At 41.7% G+C, this 27,104-nt stretch overlaps 1 protein-coding gene across 1 annotated transcript; it reads right to left on the bottom strand.

The window, feature by feature from the left end:
• Positions 1-1,161: 1,161 nt before the first annotated feature.
• On the bottom strand, positions 1,162-12,373 carry LOC120929417 (chymotrypsin-like elastase family member 1). Its single transcript, XM_040340832.1, has 8 exons — positions 12,268-12,373; positions 11,211-11,308; positions 10,354-10,454; positions 8,277-8,402; positions 6,747-6,883; positions 5,122-5,267; positions 3,721-3,870; positions 1,162-1,319 (listed from the first exon to the last, which is right to left on the bottom strand). Exons 1-8 carry the CDS (start codon positions 12,305-12,307, stop codon positions 1,311-1,313), a joined length of 807 nt encoding a protein of 268 aa, XP_040196766.1. The 5' UTR covers positions 12,308-12,373; the 3' UTR covers positions 1,162-1,310.
• Between the last annotated feature and the right edge of the window lie 14,731 nt (positions 12,374-27,104).

Below are 27,104 nucleotides of genomic sequence, written 5' to 3'. Positions count from 1 at the left end.
AATATTTGAGTGAGGCATAAATAAAAGATTGTGAACTCATTCTGGAACACAGGGACTGATGTAAATAGTTCAACACTAAAAAAGATGGGAAATAGATAATACCTGTCTTTGCTACATTAGATTCATTAAATGTTTGAGCACATATTTGGATATATAACACTTGGTTTCCAATATTGTTCTATACCTAAAAAATTCCACTTGCCTGCTCGCATTTTGCGAGTGGAGTTTGAGGGCTGGCAAGGAAGGGCTGCCTGGGGGGGGGGGGGGGGCAAGATCTGCCGACAATCTGGGTGGAATGGGACTCTAACAGTGATAGCAGAGGGGAAGAGAAAGAGAGAGAGACGCCCGGATGATCAGAGCACGGCGCAGGGAACACAACAGCTTTCATTTCACATTGCCGTGTTCCCCGCTGCTCACTGTCAGATACAGCCCCACCTCCTGGTCCTGGGACTTTGATAGACAGATCACGCGTCCAATACCGGTAACGGGTGATATGTCAATCAAAATTCCCGGCCAGGAGGTGGGGCTGTATATGACTATGGGTGGCAGGAACACAGCAATTGAAATGAAAGCTGTTATCGATGTATTCCCTGCGCTCTCCTTTTCCTCTCCTCCCCTGCACAGGTAGGCTGCATGGTGGACACACGGCTGCATGGTGGGCACAAGGCTGCATGGTGGGCACACAGCTGCATGGTGGACACAAGGCTGCATGGTGGGCACACGGCTGCATGGTGGACACAAGGCTGCATGGTGGGCACACGGCTGCATTGTGGGCACAAGACTGCATTGGTGGGCACAAAACTGCATTGGTGACACAAGGCTGCATTGGTGGGCACAGGAAGCCTGCATTGTTGGGCATGGATAAAGTTGTTGTTGTTGATATTTATTTTTATAACTTAATTCTGCATACAACATTTAAGTGTCATTTCATGAGATTTGTGAGGGCGTGTTTAGGGGCGGGACAGGCTGGGTGGAGCAACTGGTGGCGAGTAACCCTTGAGGCCTTGCTACTGGTTAGTAGCTCAGGACTTGAAATTTTGAGCCCTGTTCTATACAGTATATATTCTTCCCAAGGGCTTGCAGTTTTTTAGCTGGATCTCCTGTATATTCCTATACACACTGGTTTAATACAATGTAATTAAAGAAAGATACAGTGTGAAATTATTAATAGGATGTGTTTTATGTATATATCAAAAGAAAAACAATATACTCAAAATTTACTGATTATTATCAAGCTGATCTCATTTAAATATCATAGATGAAATGGAAGCTTGTTTCTCTTCAAAAATGCTTTAGAAAGGGTTCTTTGATTAGATGTTCTAAAAGAAACAAAAAAATAAAGGATTATATGTTTGTTAGTCAATTTACTGAATTACTGTAAATATAGTGTAATAATTAGCAAACTGAATGTACTCAAGTATACAGCGATCAAAAGTAGAACTAAAGGAAAAAAACATTTTTATTTTTATTTTGGATAGTGAGGGTTATAACCCAGTCAGGTTTATTTTTTTCATCTGTATCCCATTGGGGAGATTTTCCTTCACTTTCTATCCCATAGCCAAAACAGAAAGTGCAAATTAAAGGTCCTAAAGGCATGTGTTTTTTATTTATTTATCACCTTAATGCATTCTATGCATTAAGATAAAAAAAATCTTCTGTGATCAGCTCTCCCCAGTTCCCCCTTAAATACTCACCTGGCTCCTCTTTCGATCCAGCGTTGTGCCCGTTTGCAGCAACACTTGTCTTCTCTCCCTCTCTCTCACAGGCACAGGGACAGCAAATCACATGAGGAGGGAGCAGAGAGCAGGGCCGAGCCATGCTGCATGTGTCTATAGACACACACAACCCGGCTTGGGATTGAGCTGGCAAGTGCCCCCATGGCAAGCGGATTGCTGAAAGGGCATTTAGAGAAGAAGTGGAGCAGAAAGCACAAGAACCCCAGAAAGGAGATTCAGGGCTGTTATGTGCAATGCCATATAAAATGTTTATTTTTTTAATAAAAAAAAAAAAAACTTTGCAACCACTTTAAGGGAATCAATCCCCCCTTCCCCCCAGGTCATCAGAACTAGTGTCCCTATTGGAAGACTTCCTCCTTATTACTGGGGAAAACCTATAAAATAAATAAAATCTGACAGGGGTTCTAATCCCTCTCCACTCTATCCAAAAATATATATATATATTTTAGGGCTGTGCAAATTAACTTTTAATTCATCGATTAATCTTTAATTTTTTTGATCGATCAAAATCTTTTTGATCGATTAAAATTATTTTGATTGGTACTCACCTCTCCGCCGGCTTCTGGGCCTTCAGGGAGTTCCGTCGGAGATCCAGTAATGTCACGGACACCGGCGGGGCTTGCCGTGTCCATCTGAAGGGCTCCTTTGCTGTGCCTTCATATCTGCATGCGGGCGGGACCTTACTATCTGCCACACGCAAGAGCTGTTACACTTCCCTCTATCAACCTGGGATTCTACAACCATCCACTGGGAGTTGTGATAGTTCCCTTCTTGGGACATCTACATGCTGACGGACTGATGTTAACCTCTCCTCATCTGGATTCAGCTGTGGTATTGTTGTACACATTTTTATACCAGTATCATACTTAGCTACATGTTTGTATGACTGCTTTTGTTACCGTTTGGTATTACTCGCACCATTTTTACAGTTTATGTAGCTACATCGATTTTATCTCCAGTGCAATATTTATTTTGATACCTACTTGAAGACTATAAAATTTTTAATGCTATTTCCATCGAGCGCTGCCTTTGTGTGTTTTTTGTATCCTGCTATCAATTTTCCAGTGGTTGGTAGCTGTACTGGGAATCAGCCTGCAAGGAGATCAGCTAAAAGTAGTTGGATCTGTATGTGTGTTATAATTAATCGAAATTAGTCGATTAATCGATTAAAAAAACAAAAAACGATTAATCGAACAGAAAAAGTTTGATCAGTAACAGCCCTAATATTTTTACATGTAGTTGGTGCAAGCTCTCCCTTGACAATTTTGTCAAAACTTTCTGTTTTACAATTCTTATAATGGTTAATTTACAAATTTTGTAAATAGCGACTGATTAATTAATGAACAGGAAAAGCAGTAGCATGTAAAAGCTCTTTCTAGTGATTTCATGCCAGTTTGTTCAACTCAATGCTGTGTGCATACAGGGTCAGGGGGATTCCTAAGTGAAATGCAACAATCAACTAGTGAGAAATTTCTACAAGATAACCCTTATTGAAATTATTGGCATAAAAACACCTGTGTGACCCAGCCCTTCATCACAGAAGAGATTGGATTGTTTACTAGAGGCCTGGTTCACACCTCTGCATTTTTTAGTGCGTTTTCAGTTTTGCAGAAATACACTACAGTCCATTTAACACGGTTTCCTATGGATGTACCGTAGTTCACATCTGTGCATTTTATGGAAAGTGCCAGGGACCTTTTTTCTGGTTTTTGGTTCCATAGACTTTAATGGTTAAAAAATGTGTACTTAAAAATGCTAAATACGCAAATATGCAAACTGCAACCTACATAGGTGTGAACCAGGCCTTAGGCAGAGACAGATGGAAGCAAAAGAGTGTAATTTTTACTGGATGCTCCACAAGTTCATTGGCTTAATTCCATGTGATAACACTTAAATAGATTTTTGCTGAGCTGTGCAAAGTAAAGTAAAATACCTGTGTATTCTACTGTGTATTCTATCTGGGAAGGTCATATTGGTTACTTACGCTGTTGATCCAGGAGATGTAGGCAGACACTCTGGTGAACACGGATGGTTTCTGGAAATAGTTGCATCCAAGAGAGGATCCAAAGCTGACAATACCATGGACTTGGTACACTCCATTGATGGAACAGTTCAGGGGTCCACCAGAATCACCCTGAAATTGTAAGAAAATATGAAAAATATTGCTGAAATCACTACAATAACTTGCTTCACAATTGACTTTTAAGAAGGCATGGTGTTATGTATTCTCATTATTTGGCATATATATATATATATATATATATATATATATATATATATATATATATATATATATATATATATATATATATATATATATATATATATATATATATATATATATATATATATATATAGTAGATTGGCAATATACTGTACAAAGGGGGCTAAATGTTTTTTTTTTTTTTTAAGATCTGAAAGTGACTTGTATTTATAGGACCATCTAAATCAAGTTCAGATAATGAAATTGCTGCATGCACACTTTAGTTAGAGTAGAACATTCAGTAATTATGACTTTAGAAATTATGTAGCAATATAATTGTGATATATATAAATATAAATTGATAAAATTCCATATATTGTAAGAAATGTAGGGACGTTTATTAGTAAGTCTCATGATGTGTTTCTGTTCTTATGGAGGATTGCTAAACCCTGAAAGTAGAGGTCCTAGCCGCTCTCTCCTTGTCTATCCTTATATGTGATATAAATACATTTATTGTGATTTCACAGATTGTAAAGTGGCATGGAATTTTGTATATTTCCACTTAAAGTGGAGGTTCACCCAAAATATACATTTTTAACATTAGATTTAGGCTAATTAAGGGGAGCAGAAACGGGTATTTTTTTTTTTAAATCAATGCCGTACTTACCGTTGTAGAGATAGATGTTCTCCCGCCGCTTCCGGGTATGGGCAGCGGGACTGGGCGTTCCTATTTGATTGACAGCCTTCCGACTGTCGCATACAGCGCGTCACAAGTTTCTGAAAGTAGCCAAACGTCGGTGCGCAGGCGCCGAATAGAGCCTCACCGATGCTCGGCTTCATTCGGCAACTGGTGACGCGCTGTATGCGACCGTCGGAAGACTGTCAATCAAATAGGAATTTCCAATCCCGAAGATCATACCCGGAAGCGGTGGGAGAACATCTATCTCTACAACGGTAAGTACGGCATTGATTTTTTTTTAAAAATACCCGTTTCTGCTCCCCTTAATTAGCCTAAATCTAATGTTAACATTTTTTTATTATTATTTTAATAAATAAATAATTGTAGAAATAATATTATTTCTGATAATGTTAATGACAAAAATATTTAAACTGGGGATTTGTTTTCCTGTCATATACAAACGTAGTAGCATGTTTTTATAAAAACAAAACAAAATAACTTACGTTACAAGATGACTTGACTCCGTCACCACCAGAACAGATCATAGAGGTCTTAACAGTGCTGCCCCACCAGTTGCTCAAGGAGCAGGTGGCATAAGCAACGGTGGGAAGAGTGGCCTGCTGGAGGATGGCAGCCAAGGAACCACCAGCTGCAGACAAAGAAAGGTTTGCATTACAGCCAATGCAAAGAAAAAACTTAGGTCCAGTAATTGGTAAACCAGAAGAACAAGTGATTCACAGATTTTGTCTAATCTGTGGGGATCATAAAATTCAGTAATTCAGACAATTTTGAATTCTAAATTGTATGATTGATTCCCTGCAAATTGTTCAAATCTGCATGCATAAATGGAGAGTCCGAAAATATTGCAAATTGCCTGGCAACTAGTTGATTCTCTCTTTGCTATTAATACTTCCACAGGAGAGTCAACGGGGTTAATTTACTAAAGGCAAATATACTTTGCAAAATCTTAGTGCAGAGCTTAGTAAATGAGGCAAGGCTTCACTTTGCATAGAACACCCAATCATGTGCAAGGTTAAAAAAACAAACAAAAAAAAAACAGCATTTCTGCTTGCACATGATTGGATGATGGAAGTCAGCAGAGCTTCTACTCATTTACTAAGCTCTGGAGCAACTGCTCTTGCAGAACACATCTGCACTTTACAAAGTAAACAGTCTGAGTCATGATTATACGGTACATGTTGTGTCACACCAAATACAAAGTTGTGTCTGTAATCTCTGGTGACCAGGTTTTGCATTCATTAACAACAAATGTATTATGTTTTTATGCATTTTTTTTTACATTTTAACCGCTTAACACTCCGATGTACGTCGGCAGAATGGCACGCCGCCGGTGTCCCGCGATCGGGTCACAGAGCTGAAGAATGGGGAGAGGTAAGTGTAAACAAACCTCTCCCCGTGCTTCCTAGTCAGACTGTCACTGATCGTCTGTTCCCTGCCATAGGGAATGACGATCAGTGACGTGACACGCCAAGCCACGCCCCCACACAGTAAGAATCACTCATTAGGTCACACTTAACCCCTTCAGTGCCCTCTACAGGTTAACCCCTTCACTGTCAGTGTAATTTTCACAGTAATCAGTGCATTTTTATAGCATTTTGTGAGGATATTTATTATTGCAAAAAGTAAAAAATATTATTATTTTTTTAAATCGCTGCTCTATTTTTGTTTATAGCGCAAAAAATTAAAACCGCAGAGGTGATCAAATGCCACCAAAAGAAATCTCTATTTGTGGGAAAAAAATGAGGTCAATTTTGTTTGGCAGCCACGTCGCACGACCGCACAATTGTCAGTTAAAGCGACGCAGTGCTGAATCGCAAAAAGGGACCTGGTCCTTTAGCAACAAAATGGTCCGGGGCTTAAGTGGTTAAACAGGCTCACATTATAGAACTTGCCAGGGGCTTGCTTGATATTTTTGTAGCACTACTTCCAATCAGCAGAGGGGATATGTTCTGAGTAAAGATACAATCATACAGCATATCTGTCTTAAAAACACTTTTACACAATTTATTTTCTGAAATGTGTCTGCATACCACAGTTGTTAACCCTCTCCTGACTATATTAACAGAACTATGTCACTAAGCTTCCCTATGATGGAATCAATACTTACTGCTGGTTCTTCCCCAGCCGGTGACAATGCAGTTGTAGTTGTTTGCCAGGATGTAGCCATCACTTGGCAGAGTAGCTACTTTCACAGAGGTGTTCAGGGTAGCGCTGGAGGCCAGCCACAGGACAGCGATATCATAACTATAAATTATACAAAAGACATGAGTGCTTTACATTACTACATCATAAAAAAGACAAAACATAGTGACATTTGCACAGTCTACTGTCCATGAAAAGAGACAAGACAAAATACTAAGGGCATTGATATGTTGGTTCTATGGCAAGGGTAAACCTAATATGTACACAGTGGCTAGGCGGTTAGCACTGTGGCCTTGTAGAGCTGTGGTTTGGGGTTGAAGTTCCATCAGGGAAAATGCATTGAATTTGTTTGCTGGTTTTACTGATGTTTGCTTGGATTTCCCCCAGGTGATCTATTTTCTCTCTTCAGTCAAAAAATAAACTTGTACCAAAAATGTCCCTAGTTTTGTGTGCCTGTATAACTGTGATATAAACGCTAGACTGAGAACTTTTTTTGAGCTATGTTATGAATCATTCTATGGTTTAAAAATAAACTCCAAAGCATTTCAAAGCAAGAAGCGAGATTCTTCTGTAGGAAAAGGCGGGCCATAGCCAACTAAAATTTTGGCTGATTTCGCCTGAAGAGATTTGATCCTTGGGTGGCTCTACAAACACCACCTGGTGGGACAATTTTTTTTTTTTTTCGAAAAAACTTTATTTGGTTTGTACAACCATACAGGTTCCAGAGCTGAGCAGATATCCAAATACCTACATTGCATATGATTACAACAGTGCAAAAACCCTATGGTGGGACAAATGCTGATTTCAAAATCAACTAAGCCAAGTGACCACTATTGGCTGAGCAGTGACTGTATCCTATCAGATGCAGTCACTGTTCAGGTAATCAGGCAACTGCAGGTGGCACAGCTGCTTAATACAGTTTGTGTCAGTGGAAATTGCTCCATGTTTTCTGTTTAGCATGTATGGAGGAAGCAACTGATTTTCCCCAAAGGCTGAAGAAGAGAAAATTGAGCTGTGCATGGATAACTTAACACTAGTAGTCCTATTTACTAGCAGAAAATTGGAGGTCACAGAGAAGTTTATCAGGTTTATAATTGTTGTTAGAAAACAGCAACGATTCATTATGATATCCCAGAAAACATACAGTAAGTCTATTATATTTTTTTCTCATGACTAAGTTGCAAAGACATTGCATTTTTTATGAGGTCCTGCCCCTTAAGAGTTTAGAACATTTCAATAGTTGTGACTAAATTGGAACATGTATATGGTATTTTTTTTGTTATATTACCACTTACAGGTTTCTATTGAGTGCATGTACACTTATTGGATTACTATGACATAGAGTCTGCTCTAACAACCTCTTCAGCAGAACAGTTACTGTTTTTTAATGTTCACATTGTACTTAATGCCACCTTATCCACTTTTATGTAAAAGGGCACTTATATGAATGTGAGTAAACAATAACAGATCTATCACCATGTTTCAGTTTTTTTACCCAGCAGCGACGTTGTTGGTGTTCCAGCTGGCATGCTTTCTAATTGAGGATACAGAGATGTACTGTTCAGTTCCTTCATTAGTGTTAAGGTTGTGGTCTCCCAGGGCAACACGGAAGGAGACAACTCTAGGGAAAATTAGAAAGAATAAAGAAAATTAGAGATATTTCTACTATTAGACATATACAAAATTTCAGAGGGAAATAAAAGTTAGTATTTGTAGGAATATTATACATATATTGCACTCTCTGATCTGTATATCTCATGTCTGTCCCTTGTTAGAGAGAGCACAGGAAGAATAGGTTGATGATGAAGCTAAGTACACAGTCTATTTCCCTTTAGGAGATCAACCCCACAGTGTCTGTATAAAGGGTCACCCTTCTCACTGGTATATACCTTGCCAGTGCTCCCCCACTGCTTTTTCCTCCATTGCAGCCAGCACAAGAATCCACAGTATCAACAGACACTATGGGGAGTGGTGGTGTCACTCTCTCTGCCATGTGACAGTCTCTTTTACTGCTAAAAGTGCACTTTGTTTAGCTTAGTACTAAAGTATTTGGACATTCACTGGGGTTACAGCACACATCAGGGGAGCAGGAGAGTAGATAAATCCCCCCATGAGCTTCCGTGCAGCGCCAAAGCTGGTGCTGACAGCTGCACTGGGCATCCAAAGCAGCAGTCACTCCCGCAGCCTGACAATTCAGAGCAAAGGAGGCTGCAGCTCTCTGGCTCCACTCACATGACCCAGCCAAGGGAAGACTTCTCTTACTCTGAACTGCCCTAGTCTGGCAAGCGGATTTTACTCCTGACCCCTGCACTATGTGCATTACTTACTTCTGACCCCTCTACTCTTTGTAGTGCACAGTTCTGACCTCTGTACTTTGTGCATTATGCATTTTAGACCCCTGTACTCTATCTGTTGTGCATGCCTGGCCCTCTTGTCTCTTGCAGTCTTTGAGATACACACTCCTGACTGCTAACCCCTGTTCTCTGTGTGATATCCACTGATGTTATGTGCCCCTCCTATTGTTAGCGCAAATTTGCCATGTGCATAATTTGCTGTGGAACACTGCAGTGCGCTGCCTAATTCTTTTTTCTTTCTAACCCTCCAAGAATTTTTTTTTTATTATTGGCCCTGCAAAAGAACATACCAGAGATGGGTAAGTTTATAAAAGCACTTGAGGGTGCATTCAGCACAGATGTGTGTGCATTGAGGGTGTTATCCAGTACAACATTTTTATTTATTTATTTAATTGGGAAGATAGACAAGTATATGTTAAGAAAAACTGCTCTTTGGTAATCTAAAATAAATGAAAGAGTGTGCCTGGGCACACATTATTTACCCTGTGCGCTTTAAGGTCAGGCTGGTGAGCAGGGACAGCACCCCGACGTTGGGGTTCAGCAGGCTTAGTCTGCAGGGTAGCAGTGTAGAGGAGTGGTTGAGGAGGTCTGATCATAGGCCTCTGGGGGGAAGGAGCAGCAGCAGCAGGACAGGCACACACAAAAGCCATCCTACTGATCCTTCCACTCTCGCCCTATCTCCAGCCTGTCCGCTTCTCTCTCCCTGATCCTGGGGGGACAGCTAATGGGAGCATGGGGGTGGGGACAGCGACTGTCACTCACCTTATACAAGGAGAGGAGGGACAGGGCCACTGGCTGTATGGTCAGAGGAGAGGCGGGATCAGGACCTGTCACTTGGCTTGTATGGAGAGCAGTTGGCGGGGGCTGTCACTGAGTTGGTGAGCGCTACAGGGGTTCATCACAGTAGAGGGGCCCTATACACTCACATTTACTACTGTAAAAAAAAGTGTGTGTGTATATATATATATATATATATATATATATATATATATATATATATATATACTGTATATAGGTTCAGGGGATGCACACATTATAATGGGGGTGCTGCATGCAATACTTGGGTGCAATATATATATATATATATATATATATATATATATACATACACACGTATGTGTGTTTAAACCTTGAGTTGCACACCCTAATGCCATAAGCTGCACACACCTATGAATACTATATATATATTATTGTCTAAGTACAGTCATGTAATAATACCTGTCCACGCAATGAGCAGCAGTCAAGACACGGTTAGCACGGATCAGGGAAGCTCCGCAGGTGTGGTACCAGCTGCTGCCAGAGAGATACTGCAGAGATACCTGGAGAAATTAAAGAGCAGAAATATAACTTTGCTGAAAGATAAAACAATGGAGGATGTTGCCAGGGCAAGTAATCTGATATAATCTTTACTTTTCTAACCTGATTCAATCTGGTAACAGTCTGAATAGCTATAATATTTTGACATCTTTTTATCGCTTAACGTTTATAGATGCAATAGATAGATGTGTACATGGCTACATGCCAATTGTGAATTCATATAATAGCCTGACACTGTGTGCCATTTTAAAGAGGTTACTAAACGTGCACACCAGTCAGGCCTAATTTTTGGTAGTCTTGCTTACTAGTTTTTCAACATGCTTTTAAAGTGAGTAATTTTTATCTTAATGCATTATCTGCATTACTTGTCCAACCCATCCCCATCCCTAAACACTTATCTGATTCCCCTCACCACTCCAGTGCTGTCCCAGCTGCAGCAACGCTCCGCTCACTTCTTGCTTTAACAGGAAGCAGGGGGAACCATGGGCTCAGCTAATATTCAAACTTTATCCTGAATATCATTTTACTTGGGTTAGACACAGTTCTTTAACTTTGCATTTAATTTGACTAATTCTGTTAAAGTTGGCAAAAACAGGTCATAGAATTAGTAAATTATTTTGGAAATGCTTCACCTCCATGAAATCATCAATATCAAAAACTATGTATAAAGCATTTTACAATGTATACTGATCATTTATGAACAATTGTGCTTCAAAGGTCAAATCAATGACCTGATCTTGTGCTTTTTCATAACTAACCTGCCATGGCCAGGCATTCTTGGCTGCATTGGTGCCTCCTACCACACGGCTATTATCACTGTCCTCAACATAGCGGACGTTTTCATCATGACAGTATCCTTTAAGCAAAATAAAAAAGACAAAAAGTGTGCACGTCAATACATTATGTGAAAATACTATTATATAAAAAACAAAAAAACTGAATTGCAAAGTTGAACATCCGCTGACACCCGATCTCATCGGTGTCTGCAATCCTCCAAATCTGCAGACGGAGGAAAATCCTATTTTTCCATCAGTCTGCAGAGTGGATCGGGTGAACACGGCAGACAGTCCATGTTCAATCGATCCCCCCATAGGGGAGAGCAGAGATCTGACAGGGTTGTCCCTGCACAGTGTGCGGGGACCGCCCTGTCATCCGCCGGCTCAGCGGGGATCAGCGGAGCGATCCCCGCTGAGCAAGCGGAGGTTCACAGGGTGGATCATCACGGATCCGTCCCGTGTGAAAGGGCCCTTAAAATCCTGATCACAGTTATTCAGCACAGAGTAGAAAATTGCAGAAATTGCCTTTAACTTTAAGTTAATTCTGCTATAACCACTTACATTGTAGTGGAAAACCCATCATTAGGAGTACTTCTAGTTAACATTTCAGTATCAGTGTATCTCCCACCTTCCTGTTTTGCTGACAGCTGAGCATTTTGGATTTTTCCCCATTTGTCCTGGAGACAGTGATTCACTGGACAAATAGAAATAGTGGTCTCTCCTACCCCAAAAAATAAAATGGATCAAACCCCTTTCTATTATATATAAAAAAATGGCTTTGCATATACTTTAAATCTAAAAAAAAAAGATAGACCAATGTGGGTATAACATACTATATAATATAATATATAATGTATAATATACTTTTGGGTTGATTTACTAAAGGAGTTAAGAAACTTCGCAAAACAAATTGTTAATATTTGCTTCAATTATTCAGTACTTTCTTCTTCTAATATATTCTAATATACCTGGGTTTATTCAATTATTTCCCCTGTTATATACTTAAATAAAGTTTCGATGTATAGGGAACATCACTTACCGCAGAGGACAAGGGCAGCAAGTATCAGAAGCCTGAACATTGTAAGGCAATTGCAGGGACAATCTCTTGTACAACCAAGCCTTAGATGTCTCCTCTTTTATAGCAAGGAGAAGTCAACAACCAGTGAGAACATTTCTAGGTGATAGCAGGTGGCAAGTTTGTCCAAGATTCCTCAAGGACAAGAGATATGTTTAAGATTTTTATAAAAAGATTAGCAAACAGATGTTCACACTATATATATATATATATATATATATATATATATATATATATATATATATATATATATATATATATATGTAGCAATTTATTGGCTCATATCCATCGCTGGAAATCTCCTCAATTATGATAAATCAATTAAAAACAAGAATTCGTTTCATTAACCAGATGGAAAAAATCTTTCACTTATTATACAACTCTATACAATTTTATAATAAAAAATGAGACTCTTGGTTCTCACATGGAGATGTATTGTTCAGAAATGCAAACAATTGAATAAAGATATTAGTTCAAATTTATATTTCTATATTTTTTTATTTATTTTTTCATCATATATATATATATATATATATATATATATATATATATACAGTACAGACCAAAAGTTTGGACATACCTTCTCATTCAAAGAGTTTTCTTTATTTTCATGACTATGAAAATTGTAGATTAACACTGAAGGCTTTAAAACTATGAATTAACACGTGGAATTATACATAACAATAAAGTGTGAAACAACTGAAAATATATTTCATATTCTAGGTCAGTGATGGCGAACCTTGGCACCCCTGATGTTTTGGAACTACATTTCCCATGATTCCCAACTATACTGCAGAGTGCATAAGCATCATGGGAAATGTAGTTCCAAAACATCTGGGGTGCCAAGGTTCGCCATCACTGTTCTAGGTTCTTCAAAGTAGCCACCTTTTGCTTTGATTACTGCTTGGCACACTCTTGGCATTCTCTTGATGAGCTTCAAGAGGTAGTTACCTGGCGCAGCACCCCATCACTCCCCTTCTTGGTCAAATAGCCCTTACACAGCCTGGAGGTGTGTTTGGGGTCATTGTCCTGTTGAAAAATAAATGATGGTCCAACTAAACGCAAACCGGATGGAATAGCATGCCGCTGCAAGATGCTGTGGTAGCCATGCTGGTTCAGTATGCCTTCAATTTTGATTAAATCCCCAACAGTGTCACCAGCAAAGCACCCCCACACCATCACACCTCCTCCTCCATGCTTCACGGTGGGAACCAGGCATGTAGAGTCCATCCATTCACCTTTTCTGCGTCGCACAAAGACACGGGGGTTGGAACCAAAGATCTCGAGTTTGGACTCATCAGACCAAAGCACAGATTTCCACTGGTCTAATGTCCATTTCTTGTGTTCTTTAGCCCAAACAAGTCTCTTTTGCATGTTGCCTTTCTTTAGCAGTGGTTTCCTAGCAGATATTCTACCATGAAGGCCTGATTCACACAGTCTCCTCTTAACAGTTCTAGAGATGTGCCTGCTGCAAAAGGTGGCTACTTTGAAGAACCTAGAATATGAAATATATTTTCAGTTGTTTCACACTTTTTTGTTATGTATAATTCCACATGAGTTAATTCATAGTTTTGATGCCTTCAGTGTGAATCTACAATTTTCATAGTCATGAAAATAAAAAAAACTCTTTGAATGAGATAGTGTGTCCAAACTTTTGGTCTGTACTGTACATATATATATATATATATATATATATATATATATATATATATATATATATATATATATATATGTTCTTTACTCTATTGTAAAGGCATTTCTTTGTACAAAACCCTTGATAGATTGTATCAATATATTTTATACTTTACGTCTAATTTTCAATAATTATATAACTGAATAACCTTTTATATGTTAATGTTTCTGTAATTAAAACCTCTTATTATACCAAAATTTTACCTCAATAAAACAATTTTGTAAAAATAAATAAAAAAAGATTAGCAAACACACAAATTGATACACAGTAGAATGTTATTTGGAAATTTTCAAATATAGACATGTCTGACGTTTACGTAAGACTGATGAATCATCATAGCAGACCTTTGCAAGACCTTGCAAGACTCTGTTGTATTCTGCAGGTATGCTCATACGTTTACATACCCTGGCAGAATTTATGATTTCTTGGCCATTTTTTCAGAGAATATGAGTGATAACACAAACTTTTCTTTCACTCATGGTTATTGTTTGTCTGAAGCAATTTATTATCAATCTAATGTGTTTACTCTTTTTAAATCATAATCACAGCAAAAACCCAAATGACCCTGATCAAAAGTTTACATACCCTGGTGATTTCGGCCTGATAACATGCACACAAGTTGACACAAAGAGGTTTGAATTGGCTATTAAAGGAAACATACTCACCTGTGAGCTGTTTGCTTGTAATCTTGCATCTTTCATCCAGTGCTGCACTGACATTTCTGGATTCTTAGGAATGAGGAAAGCAAAGAATTGTCATATATCTGCGGGGAAAGGTAGTTGAACTGTATAAAACATAAGTGATATAAAAGGATATCCAAGGAATTGAAATATACAAGAAAAAGAGAGCGCAGGGCTGCCCAAGTGTGATTAATGATAAAAATGCAAAAATCAAATAGTAGAGGATTGCACTCACAAACATGGGACTTAGATCGCATGTACAGCAGGATATATGTCTCCCTTCCTGGCCTGTATAACTGGGTTGGCTACCAAAAACGAGTGGTAATGATGTGGGATATCAATGCAGACTCTGTATCATTCACCCACATCATTACCACTCATTTTTGGGAGCCAATTAAAACAAAATGACACTAGGGCAGCCGTGCGCTCTCATTTCCTTGTATATTTCAAATTAAGTCTGCCACCCAGTGGATCTTTGAGAGAGCTGCAGCACCTAGAGCAAGAAAACTTTTCTATATAGACTGTCAACATTTGAGAGTTGTTTGTGGGGTCAGGGCTGTTTTGGTTTTGTTTGTGTGTTTTGGATCCAAGGAATTGAGAATGCCAATCAGCAGTGTTCAAACTCTAATCAAGAAGTGGAAAATGAGGGGTTCTGTTGAAACCAAACCACGGTCAGGTAGACCAACTGCAATTTCACAACTGCCAGGAAAATTGTTCGGAATGCAATGAAAAACCCACAAATAACTTCAGGTGAAATACAGTACTCTCTGAAAAAATGTGGTGTGGCTGTTTCAAGATGCACAATAAGGAGGCACTTGAAGAAAGATGGGCTGCATGGACGAGTTGCCAGAAGAAAGCCATAACTACGCAAATGCCGGAAAGTATCCCACTTGCAATACGCCAAACAGCACAGAGACAAGCCTCAAACCTTCTGGCACAAAGTCAATAAGGCCTTTGATGAAAGGTACACCATTCCTACTGTGAAACACGGAGGTGGATCGCTGATGTTTTTGGAATGTGTGAACTACAAAGACACAGGAAATTTGGTCAAAATTGATGGCAAGATGAATGCAGTATGTTATCAAAAAATACTGGAGGAATATTTTCCTTCATCAGCCAGGAAGCTGCGCATGGGATTACTTGGACATTCCTTCCTCACCTTACTTTCTAAAGAGGTCCAAGAACCATTTATTAGACACCCCAGAGTGCCTGCTCACATTCACAGATTGTCTGCTGGACATCCAAGAATATGTAAACCTAAGGACAATTTTCACGTAGATATTAAACCCATCCTCCCTGTTCAAGCCCTCCACCTTCCTAGTGGTCAGTGAGGCCACACATCATATTTGGTAGCCAATACAAAAAGCCCAGGATGTATGTAGTGGATATTTCTTACTACAGCTTCCTGGGTTTTGGAACCTTCTTCAGATTTGATGATGATCCTACAGGAGCCTGGAAGCAGTGAGTGTTCAGGTACAAGCTTTTCATACATAGTCAGACTGATTTATTCACAAATAGCAAAGACAGAAAGTGACAGCCACTCAAATCATTTTACCATACCTAGACCCATAGAATATGACTATACAGTATATGTTCCATTCATAGCCATGAACTGTCCGAATTGCTAACAGGGCAGATTTACCCTTAGGTACAATAGGCTTGTGCCTACAGGCAGTGGATGTGCAAAGAGGAGGCTTTATCCTATAGTAATCAGCCATTAATTTTACCCAGTCTTTTTTCCCATCAACAGAAGAAAAACAGTCATAATGTAACTTATTTACACTTTGTCAGAATATTCTAAACCAGGTTGGGATCGGTAAAGCAAAAAAAAAAAAATCTGTGTAACATGGGTGATTTTGGTCCCAAGGGATGTGTACTTACATGATTCAGTGATGGAAATCTGGCTCTGCACACAGTAAACATCAGCTACCTTAAAAGATAAGTGCACTTGTAAATAAAGTGCACTAATTCTTTGCTTGCTTCCTTTGCCTAAATTACCACACCCTCCCCCATACCTGTATCCCTGACTGTGGTCTCCTGCGTTGTTTAAATTCATTTTGTCTGTGCATACATTTGAATAGTGCAGCTTTGCAAACCTGGAAGACTGAATCTTGGTTTTGGAAAGAATTGAAAGCATTTACTACCCTTGTAAAATTAACAGTGAACCATTGTTTTTAAAGATAGACATGACAAATGATTTAGCAAGTCCACCTGGATATGATTGAACTGGATGCTAAAGACCTCCTGCAGTGATTTTCTAGAACCTTAAACAGGTAGTCAGTCTTCCTAAAGGAGCATGTAAGGAGAGATAAACAAGGACAGCCCCTTGACATAACAGTAGGGGCAATATTAGTAATACCCTCAATGAAGGTAAGGACCAAGGAGGAATAGGTACAAAATCTGTCCTTCAGTGTTTTTCAAAACTAGACACAGAGATGCCAGACTAATGGAAATTCAGAACCCAGCAGACTGTAGGTTTGAGGGCTAAAGCCAAGGGACTTGCACATGTGGGTATAGCCAAAACCTCTAATGCCTCGTACACACGACCGGTTTTTCCATTGGATAAAAAACTGACGGTTTTCCCGACGGAATTCCTCTCAAGCCTGCCTTGCGTACACACGGTCACACAAAATTCCGGTGAACTTTTGACTGGCAAGAACGCGGTGACGTAAAAAACTAAGATGAGCCGACAAAATGAAGTTCTATGCTTCCGAGCATGCGTCTACAGTAATTGTTTCCGAGCAATGCACAGTTTTTTCCCCGTCGGAAAAGCATACAGACGAATGGTTTTCCCGCCAGGATTTTTTCCTCACTGGAAAAAAGAGATCCTGCTATCTTTTTTTGTCTGGTAGTTTTGCCGTCGGAAAAACTGCGATGGAGCATACACACGGTCGGGATTCCCGGCCAAAAGCTCTCATTGCAGTCGTGTGTACGAGGCATTACAGGTTCAGGCACTATGCAAATTAAAAAGGGCACCACCCCATTTACAGGCTATACTCCCGAACATAAGCTCAGGTTTAACTTAAGGTCCTGAGAAGGTAGGACATTTCTCTCCATCTTTGCTGAATGTAGACTTAATTTCTGAAGATTCTTTTACAATGCCTCAGGTTTATAAACCACCTTCCCTTAAGTATTGCCATCGCACTTGAAGACCTAGGGCCTGATTCCCAAAAAAGCTGCCTAACTTAACTTTCAGCAGTTAAGTTACACTGACTTAAAGTTTCTACCTAAGTGCCTGATCCACAAAGCACTTACCTAGAAATTTCAGGCCGTGTAACTTAAGTGCCTCCGTCGCAAGGCGGTCCTCCTCTCCGGGGGGCGTTTAAAATTTAAATGAGGCGCGCTCCCGCGCCGGCCGTACTGCGCATGCGTGTGACGTAATTTACCCGACGTGCAGCGCGCGAACGTAATTGACGCCGGGCGGCTTTGTGGATTGCGACGGGACACTAAAGTTGCGACGGGTGAAAAAAAATATACGCGCCGGGAAAACAAATAATTATAAAAAAAAATGACAGCGTCGCTCAGCATGCATTCCTGAGAGGGAGAACTCCATGCCAATTTTCAAAGAAAAAACCGGCATGGGTTCCCCCCCCCAGGAGCATACCAGGCCCTTAGGTCTGGTATGGGTTGTAAGGAGACCCCCCCCACGCCGAAAAATCGACGTAGGGGGTCCCCCTACAATCCATACCAGACCCGTATCCAAAGCACGCTACCCGGCCGGTCAGGAAGGGAGTGGGGACGAGCGAGCGCCCCCCCCCTCCTGAGCCGTGCCAGGCCGCATGCCCTCAACATGGGGGGGTTGGGTGCTCTGGGGCAGGGGGGCGCACTGCGGGCCCCCCCACCCCAGAGCACCCTGTCCCCATGTTGATGAGGACAGGACCTCTTCCAGACAACCCTTGCCGTTGGTTGTCGGGGTCTGCGGGCGGGGGCTTATCGGAATCTGGGAGTCCCCTCAAATAAGGGGGCCCCCAGATACCGGCCCCCCACCCTAAGTGAATGGATATGGGGTACATCGTACCCCTACCCATTCACCTGGAGGCAAAAAGTAAAAGTTAGTTCTTCTGGAGAAGAACCGGGGTGCGCCGAGTCAACAGCGGAGAGCGGCGAAGAGAGAAGCAGACCCCTGGAGAGCGGAGAAGCCCCCCCCCCGGAGAGCGGAAGAAGAAACCCCCCCCGGAGAGTGGAAGAAGACCCCCGGAGAGCGGACGAGGAAGCCCCCCCTGGTATTAGAGCTAATAAAGAAGACAGGGGGGGCCTCCGGAGCAGGCTAATAAATTATTTTAAAAACCCTTGTGTTGTGTGTTTACTAACTTTTACTTTTTGCCTCCAGGTGAATGGGTAGGGGTACGATGTACCCCATATCCATTCACTTAGGGTGGGGGGCCGGTATCTGGGGGCCCCCTTATTTGAGGGGACTCCCAGATTCCGATAAGCCCCCGCCCGCAGACCCCGACAACCAACGGCAAGGGTTGTCGGGAAGAGGTCCTGTCCTCATCAACATGGGGACAGGGTGCTCTGGGGTGGGGGGGCCCGCAGTGCGCCCCCCTGCCCCAGAGCACCCAACCCCCCCATGTTGAGGGCATGCGGCCTGGCACGGCTCAGGAGGGGGGGGGCGCTCGCTCGTCCCCACTCCCTTCCTGACCGGCCGGGTAGCGTGCTTTGGATACGGGTCTGGTATGGATTGTAGGGGGACCCCTACGTCGAATTTTCGGCGTAGGGGGGTCTCCTTACAACCCATACCAGAGCTAAGGGCCTGGTATGCTCCTGGGGGGGGGAACCCATGCCGGTTTTGAATTAAAAAATTGCCGTGGAGTTCACCCTCAGGAATGCATACCAAATGCCGTTGCTTGAATGGGCCTTTACAAGGTGTGACTAACTTTCCACATTGTAAAACCAGCCCTAGTTTTACGCAAGCAAATTCGGAACTTACGCAGAAATCACAATGATGAAATGCTTTGTGGATCTGCTTAAGTCCTCATTTGCATACTCAAAGCTGCATTTCAATGAGAAATGCCCCCAGCGGCGGATGCGGTACTGCATCCTAAGATTTGACCGTGTAAGTGTCTTACACATGTCAGATTTTCTGCCTAACTTTGGAAAAAGCCTTTTGAGGATCGTTTCCAAAGTTAGGCACAGACTGAACAGCAGTTAAGTCTGCGTATCTCTTTTGGGAATCAGGCCCCTAATTTCTGAAGGCTCAATTTATTTGTCTACAGTGAGAAAGTCAAAAACACTTTTGAGAGTAAAACCATCAATTTTTAAACAAAAAGTGAAGAGTGCGAGAAAAAAATTATAATAATTGTACGACATTAGATTGCGTGTGACCTCATATGAGTGATTGGCTGACTCTATGAGGAGGAAGATACAGCAGTCTATAAGTGACTACAAGATAAAAACCTAGAAAACAAATATGCAAGATTATGAAATGTTTTATTAAAAATGTATAGTTTTACTGTCAAAATTATTGCTGGCTTTCTCACTTGTAGAGAATAAAGGGTCACATCTCAAAAATCTATCTAGTTTTAACCTATCCATTTTGCATACATGATCTTTTATCATAGGCCTGATTTTGTAACATTTATATATTAAAAAAAATCTTCTTTTGCATCATCAACCACCCCACCACAACCCTTTTATAATAAGTATTTTTGTCTTAGATTTTTTGATGATGAATGTCTGATCTGTGAACCATTTCCTTGCTAATAGTCACCCAATCCACTTTTCCCTGATTATGTCTACCTATTACTGGCTGCTCTGTGCAGTGTAATCTGTTAATTATTCCACCTTCAATCCCTGAAGTGCAAGTACCTGACAGTGGGGGAGACCCAATAATGTGACAGAAATACTTGTAACTTATAAAACCCATACCTTAGGGGGATCCTCCAATATATAAAACTTCTAAGAGCAATAAGTGAATAGTAAGTAATATACCATAAAGCTGTGCATAAATAATCTGTGCAGCGAAGCCTCTATATGCAATGACCAGAAGCCAAAAAAGAAAAAGGTGTATGAACACAAGTTGATTACAATAAGCAATTGACCGGGCAGTTTACCACGGAAAAAAAAAAAAAAGTGAAAAAATGCATATAAGAAAAATATAGTTATGTGTGAATAGTCCAATAATAGTACATAAAAATATTGTAAAAACTACTGTCCAGCAAATTATTATATAACAACAGAGAAAACCCCAAAAATGCTAAATTAGTTGATAAAAAAATCCTCATGACAAGTTCATTCTCCGTGAAAAACTCCAAAGTGACTTGGTGTAGTAGAAGCCGGTAATCAAGTGACTTGCATGCTCTCCCTCGTGGGTCCCCACTCACCAGATGTCAACACCCCTACAGGGGTTAATGGCGTGTAGTGTCTGAAACTGCTGGAGTCCTGAAGCTTCTCCCCGTCAGCTCACCTCAGACCCTCCCGCTAGATAATATTCTGCGTTCCCAAGTTCTGAGCGAGGCTGGTATGATGGTAACAGTTCCTCAGCAATGAATCCTCATATAAAGAGACCAGGGCTCCAATAGTGTAGTACCAAAACGTGTATTTAAAAAAAATGTATTAAAAAATAAGAGGTATTCCAGCATCAAACTGTAAACAGCTGGTAATATTCCTAATACATACACTAAAAAACCCTGGGCTTGAATGAGCATGTCGGAGGCCGGGATAAGCAGCGTGCGTCCCAAGCTGCGTTCCACCCGATCTCCTCACAACCCGCAAATTACATAGCGTGCATGTGCGTAACTCCGCCTTAAGCTTTTTGTCAATGGATGTTGTCTCAGGCTCCTTTCTGCCCATAGAATTATGGGTTCCACCTCCCTCAGCAGGGATCTGCTATGTGTCCCTCCTTGTGTATATAAGAAACCACAGCTCTGCTGTCCATTCGAAGAAGTACTGGTTTCCACGCAATCTCAAATTCTAGGGCTAGCAATGCAAGGTAGGCTGCCCGGACTTCCAAGATGTTTGACACCAGGCCTGTTGTATGGAAGGACCATCATCCCTGCACTGAGATATGGTTGCAGTGTGCTCCCCAGCCTGCTGCACTGGCGTCGATGGTAATTGTGATACAGTTGACATGCCCTAAGGGATGTGATTTCATAAGCGTGTGTTTCTTCATCCACTAATGTAGACTCCTGAGCATCAGAGTCGTCAGGTGTATGGGTTGGGATGGGGACCATGGGGATACATGACGACATCCACCCTATCAGGCTCAGACAATTCAAAGCTGTCGGGTAGGATCTCACACTCACTTTCTTTACCTGCCGAATAATGCATGTCACCTTCTGAGGCGGAAGGGATACTGTACCGTTAATTGTATTGAATAGTGCACCCAGATAAACCATCTCCTGGGTTGGAGAAAGGTGACACTTCTCCTGGTTTATCTTCCAGACGAATTCTTCTAGCGTTGCCAACAGAACATTCCTGTGCTCCACTAACTGGATCCTTCGCCAGAGGAAGAATGTCATCCAAGTAATGGTATACTCGAAGCCCTAATTATCTTAGAGGGACTATGATGGCAATTAGGATCTTCGTGAAGACTCTGGGCGAGGCGCAGAGGCCCAATGGAAGGCTCTGGAATTGAAGGTATACATGCCCCACCACAAACCTCAGATATTTCTGAAAAAGAGGGCGTATAGGTATATGTAGGTAGGCATCCTGCAAGTCTATCGACAGCATACACTCCCCTGATTGGGTTACACAAATAATCTTTTATAGAAAGATATATTGATTTAATCTTTTCAGGTCTATCACCGGTCTCCAACCTCCTTTTCTCTTGGGGACTAAAAACAGAATGGAGTAAAAACCCGAAAATCTTTCAGACGAAGGCACTGAAACCACTGCTTGTTGTTCCTGCAGGGAGAGAAGAAACTGATTTATGGCTTGCGCCTTTTGGGGGGACCTTGACACCCTTGTCGGAGAGAAAAAGTCCCTGGGGGGTTGTCTAGAAATGTCCAGAAATTATCATATTTGATTGTGGAGACTACCCAAGGATCTCTGCACTTTTGTTCCCAGATCTTCGAGAAGTGTTTGAGCCTGGTCCCCACAGGGATGGCTTGGGTTTGCCTGGCGTCAAAAGGATTTGGTAGGTTCCTGTGGGGTAGGCAAGGGTCTCTGTCTACGAGTCTTGAGGAAGGTGGACTTAGTGCTTCTCCAATTTCGTCTAAAGCCTTTCCCCTGGCTGGACTTCCTATAGTCCTTGTTCTTGGAGTATTGAAATCTGGGCGCAAATGTCCTGGTGCGCCTGGGTCGCCAGTCTAGGGGTAACAGGCCTGATTTTCCACCTGTGACACGAGAGAAGGCCTTGTCCAATGTCTCCCCAAACAAGATTTTGCCGTCAAATGGTATCTTGCACCAGTTTTATTTTGAGGCGACATCTGCTGACCACGGTTTCAGCCATAAGGGCCACTTGGCCGTCACGTGTGTGGAGCATCGACCTTGCGAAGCATCGGACTGAGTCACCGATAAAATCTTCTGAGAGCTTTAGCTCATCTAAGGCCTTGATGATGTCCTCCTTTGGGATATCTTGTTGGATTGCCGCCTCTATAAGCGTCCAGATGTTGGACACTGAAGTCAGGGCTATTGCAGGTTTACAGGTGTTGCCTTTAAATTTGGTACGCTTTTTTAAGATCGAGATCCATTCTTCTATTCAATGGATCCTTAAACGAAGTTGAGTCTTCCATGGGTAACGTTGCATTCTTTTCCAACCTCACCACGGCTGCATCAAGTACTGGTGGGCCCTCCAACATTGCGGAATCCAGCTCTGAGAGAGGGTATAGCTTTCCCAGACGATTAATGGAGAATCTTTTCTCCTTCTTTTTCCACTCTTCCTCAATCACATACCTGTTCTCGTCCATGAGCGGGAAGAAGGAAATCTGACGTTTGAGATAGGGGAAGTACAATTTTGACTCCTTGACTTCTGTGTCAGTCTCTTCCCAACCGATTGCTTGTTTTACCGCCTGCACATAAGGCTGAACCATATCGAAAGAAAAAACAGAGGTATCTAGGTCATCAGAGGAGTCCCCTGAGATGGCGTTCTCTTCCAGATGTTTAGAGGAAGAAGCAGCCGTCGGGCGAGAGGTTCCACTTGTGGATGGCCCAGAGATGGATGCATCAGCCATTTTCTCCTGAGGAGGAGATGCAGGTTGTTGCGACGGCATTGTGGCTAACAATTCTGCGAGAGAATCTTTTACTGCTTTCTTAAGTAGATCCACTACTTGCAGTCCTTTGGACTCTCTGTCAGCTGCATAGTCCCTGAGACAATTTTAACAGACCAGTTTGTCTAGAAGTGGAGTGACTCCACAGGCCCGACATCTTGGAGATCTAGGTCTTGGGGAACGTGAGTGACGGCGTCTTTGTGCCGATGACTTCCTGCCACTCCTATGATCCCCATGCCTGGACGACCTGTCTCTGCTGGGACTAGAGTCATCATAGTCTTCATGTCGTCTTGAGGTCTCCTTAGACGTCTTCTGGCGTACATGGCTGAAATACATAAGAGTACCAGCCTCAGTGCACTCTTTTTTTTTACATGTGCAAACTTACCTGGACGTAGGTCCTTACTTTAAATATAGAGTGGGATCATGTACAAGCGGCGAATGGCTCATGTTGGGCGGTTTAGCAGAAGAAGCAGCAAAGAAAATAATAGAAAGGGTTAATGGGATATTACCTATATTTTGGGTATGCTCATTTTTTTTATCTTTTCTCTTTTTTTAAGTTTCCTTCAACACATATATTTTTATTTCTTTCTTTTTTTTTTAACTATTTTTTTTTTTAACGTTCCTCCTCCCTGGAGCTCTCAGTAAGGTACACCTACTTTGGCAGCCTCATGCGTCCCACTGAGGCAGCTAGGGAGATAAATAAGGGAACAAGAGAGGCAGAGGGAACACCTCTGTCCTGTGTCTGGCATCTGTGGGCAAGGGAACAGCGTCTTGCTCTGTCCCAAGATGGCCGCCGTGGCCTCTGAGCCCATCACGCATGTGTAGACCGGTGGGTCTAAGACCCGGAAGTCCCAGCATCGGCGCATGCGCAGAACGCGGCAGAGGATGCCGCGAGTACACAAAAATACGCACGGCTCCTAGGAAAGCTGAGAGGATGACAGGGGCCAAAGAAAATAAAAAATAGAAAAGACAGAGGATAGAGGAAAGCTGGAAAGAAACCTAAAGAAAAAAAGGAAAAAAGCGAAAGAAAGAATGCAGAGAATAGCTACTGCCTCTGTTGCCAGGAGTGAGCTAATGACTCAAAGACACTCGTGCAGGTGAAGCTCTTAGTTAAGAGACAAACTGCTTGTCCCAAAAGATCCTACAGAAGGGACTCTCAATCTTATAAGCGTATTTAGCTGTCCAAGAGAAGGGACCATATTCAGGAGAGGCTGAACCCGGACAGAAGCTGCCGAATCAGCAGAAAAATATATTGTTACTGCGCTGGTCTAAATGTGTGATGCCACAAAAATATTTTTCCCCTTAAACCCAAAATATATGCTCATCTTTTTGGGTTTAAGGGGAAAAATATTTTTGTGGCATCACACATTTAGACCAGCGCAGTAACAATATATTTTTCTGCTTTTTCATTTAAACCTTCCTGAAGGTTTACACAGTACTGCAGCAGGCCATTATAATTTATTATTCATTATATATTTGTTTGCACCGGTGACAACTACTACTTTTTAGAAGCTGCCGAATGCAGAGGGTAAAGACGTTCAACCAGAATTCACTGCCATGAGGTATGAGGAAAAAAGGAGAATGCTGGGACTACACTAACCATTTCTTTTATGATATTCACTAGTCCTGAGGGAGGAGCTAAGGCGGAGCTTGTCACAGTTATGCTGCCATGGAGGCACCAGGAAAGGTAATTTACTCCGGAGATAAAATTATAATCCTGACACTTTATAAAACTCTGGTTCTGCCACATCTTGGGTATTCCATCTAGTTCTGGTCACCAATCCTCAGGAAGGATGTGCTGGAACTGGAGAGCGTCCAGAGAAGGGCAACAAAATGAATAAGGGTACTGGAGGACCTCAATTATGAGGTACGCCTACAAGCACTAAACTTATTCTCCCTGAAGAAGAGACGCTTGAGAGGAGATAAGATAGTGATATACAAATGCCTTAATTGTGATCCCAGTGTAGGAAGAAATCTATTCAGTCTCAGGCAGTGTAGAAAGACATGGGACCACTCAATGAGAATGGAGGCAAAGCATAGGCTGTATAGAGGGTTTTTTACTGTCAGGGCAGCAATTGTTGGTGTCTGTGGGAAGTATTAGTAATTAGTTAGTTTGTAAACATCAAGTTTCAGTTTACCAGCTTACTGTATATATTGTGGCCATTTTTAATGCATACATCATCTACACCAAATCCACGGAAAGCCCAATCCCCTTCCTAAAATTCATCACAGAAATTGTCACGTCCCTCATCTATCAACAAAGACCACCCCCGAAAACCTTTACTCTGATGCTGTTAGCCGATTTCATGAGCACCACTTCCTGGACAACATTCCATTATCTGAAGCAACCTGAAGACACCAATAAAGATGTTGTGATTGCAGCAACAGAGGATTTCGAAGAGATACCAGCTACATTGTCCCCAATTTGGAGAATGTTTCCGACTTTATCACACATCCCTAAAATATTAGCCCATATTTTTACCATATCCCCATTTTCATCATATGTGCTGACCATTTTCCATGCTTCCTCAAATAACTATGCTACAGCCTTCCACGTAAACTGACCCTGGCCTGTTTTTCATCTATGCCTCTGCCTACCGTTTGGACTACTTCCACGAGAACTGACCCTGACCTGTTTTATTGACTATGCTTCTGCCTACAGCTTGGACTGATCTGTTGCCCTGCTACTGTAGTACACAAAGGTCTCACATATATGAGGGGTGCCAGAATTGTTTTTCCGGATGGAGAAAACTATTTTTTGGGTTTTCTCAGGGTTTTGTAATTTCCAGATCAGGGTCTTGAGTTCGGAGGCTTTAAAGAGATTTGGTTAGGAGAAGCCTCTACCCCTGTTTCCAGGTCTTACCTGACTGAGGTCCCCAGACTGCTGCTGACTTAGTGCCATTATGCCTCTGTCTGTGGCATTAACTGACCACACCTCTGCCTGCTACCTGTACTATTGAAATAATTAGCTGTAGCAAGAGGCAGTATGTTTATGAATGGCTGGAAAGCAGTACCATATTGAGTGTCTGCAGGTAACAGTGTACCAGGACCAATATTATGGCTGTGCTATGTCTCTGCCTGGACAATTCCTGTGGACAAATGATTTGGCTGTGCTGACAATATCCCTGTACTGACTATAGAAAATGTTCCCGCCTGCTGTCTGGATAATTGTCTTTGCTAAGCATGTCCCTGCCTGGACCAATGCTCTCCTCTGTGGACATCTGCACTACTAAAACCACAGGTAACAATGCATTTATTTTTTTACCCTTTCCTCAATAG

Source organism: Rana temporaria, chromosome 2 (genome assembly GCF_905171775.1).
Source record: "Rana temporaria chromosome 2, aRanTem1.1, whole genome shotgun sequence".
In the NCBI taxonomy this organism is placed as follows: Eukaryota; Metazoa; Chordata; class Amphibia; order Anura; family Ranidae; genus Rana; species Rana temporaria.
Note: the sequence above shows the minus strand (reverse complement) of the source record. Positions and strands in the feature narration are given on the sequence as shown.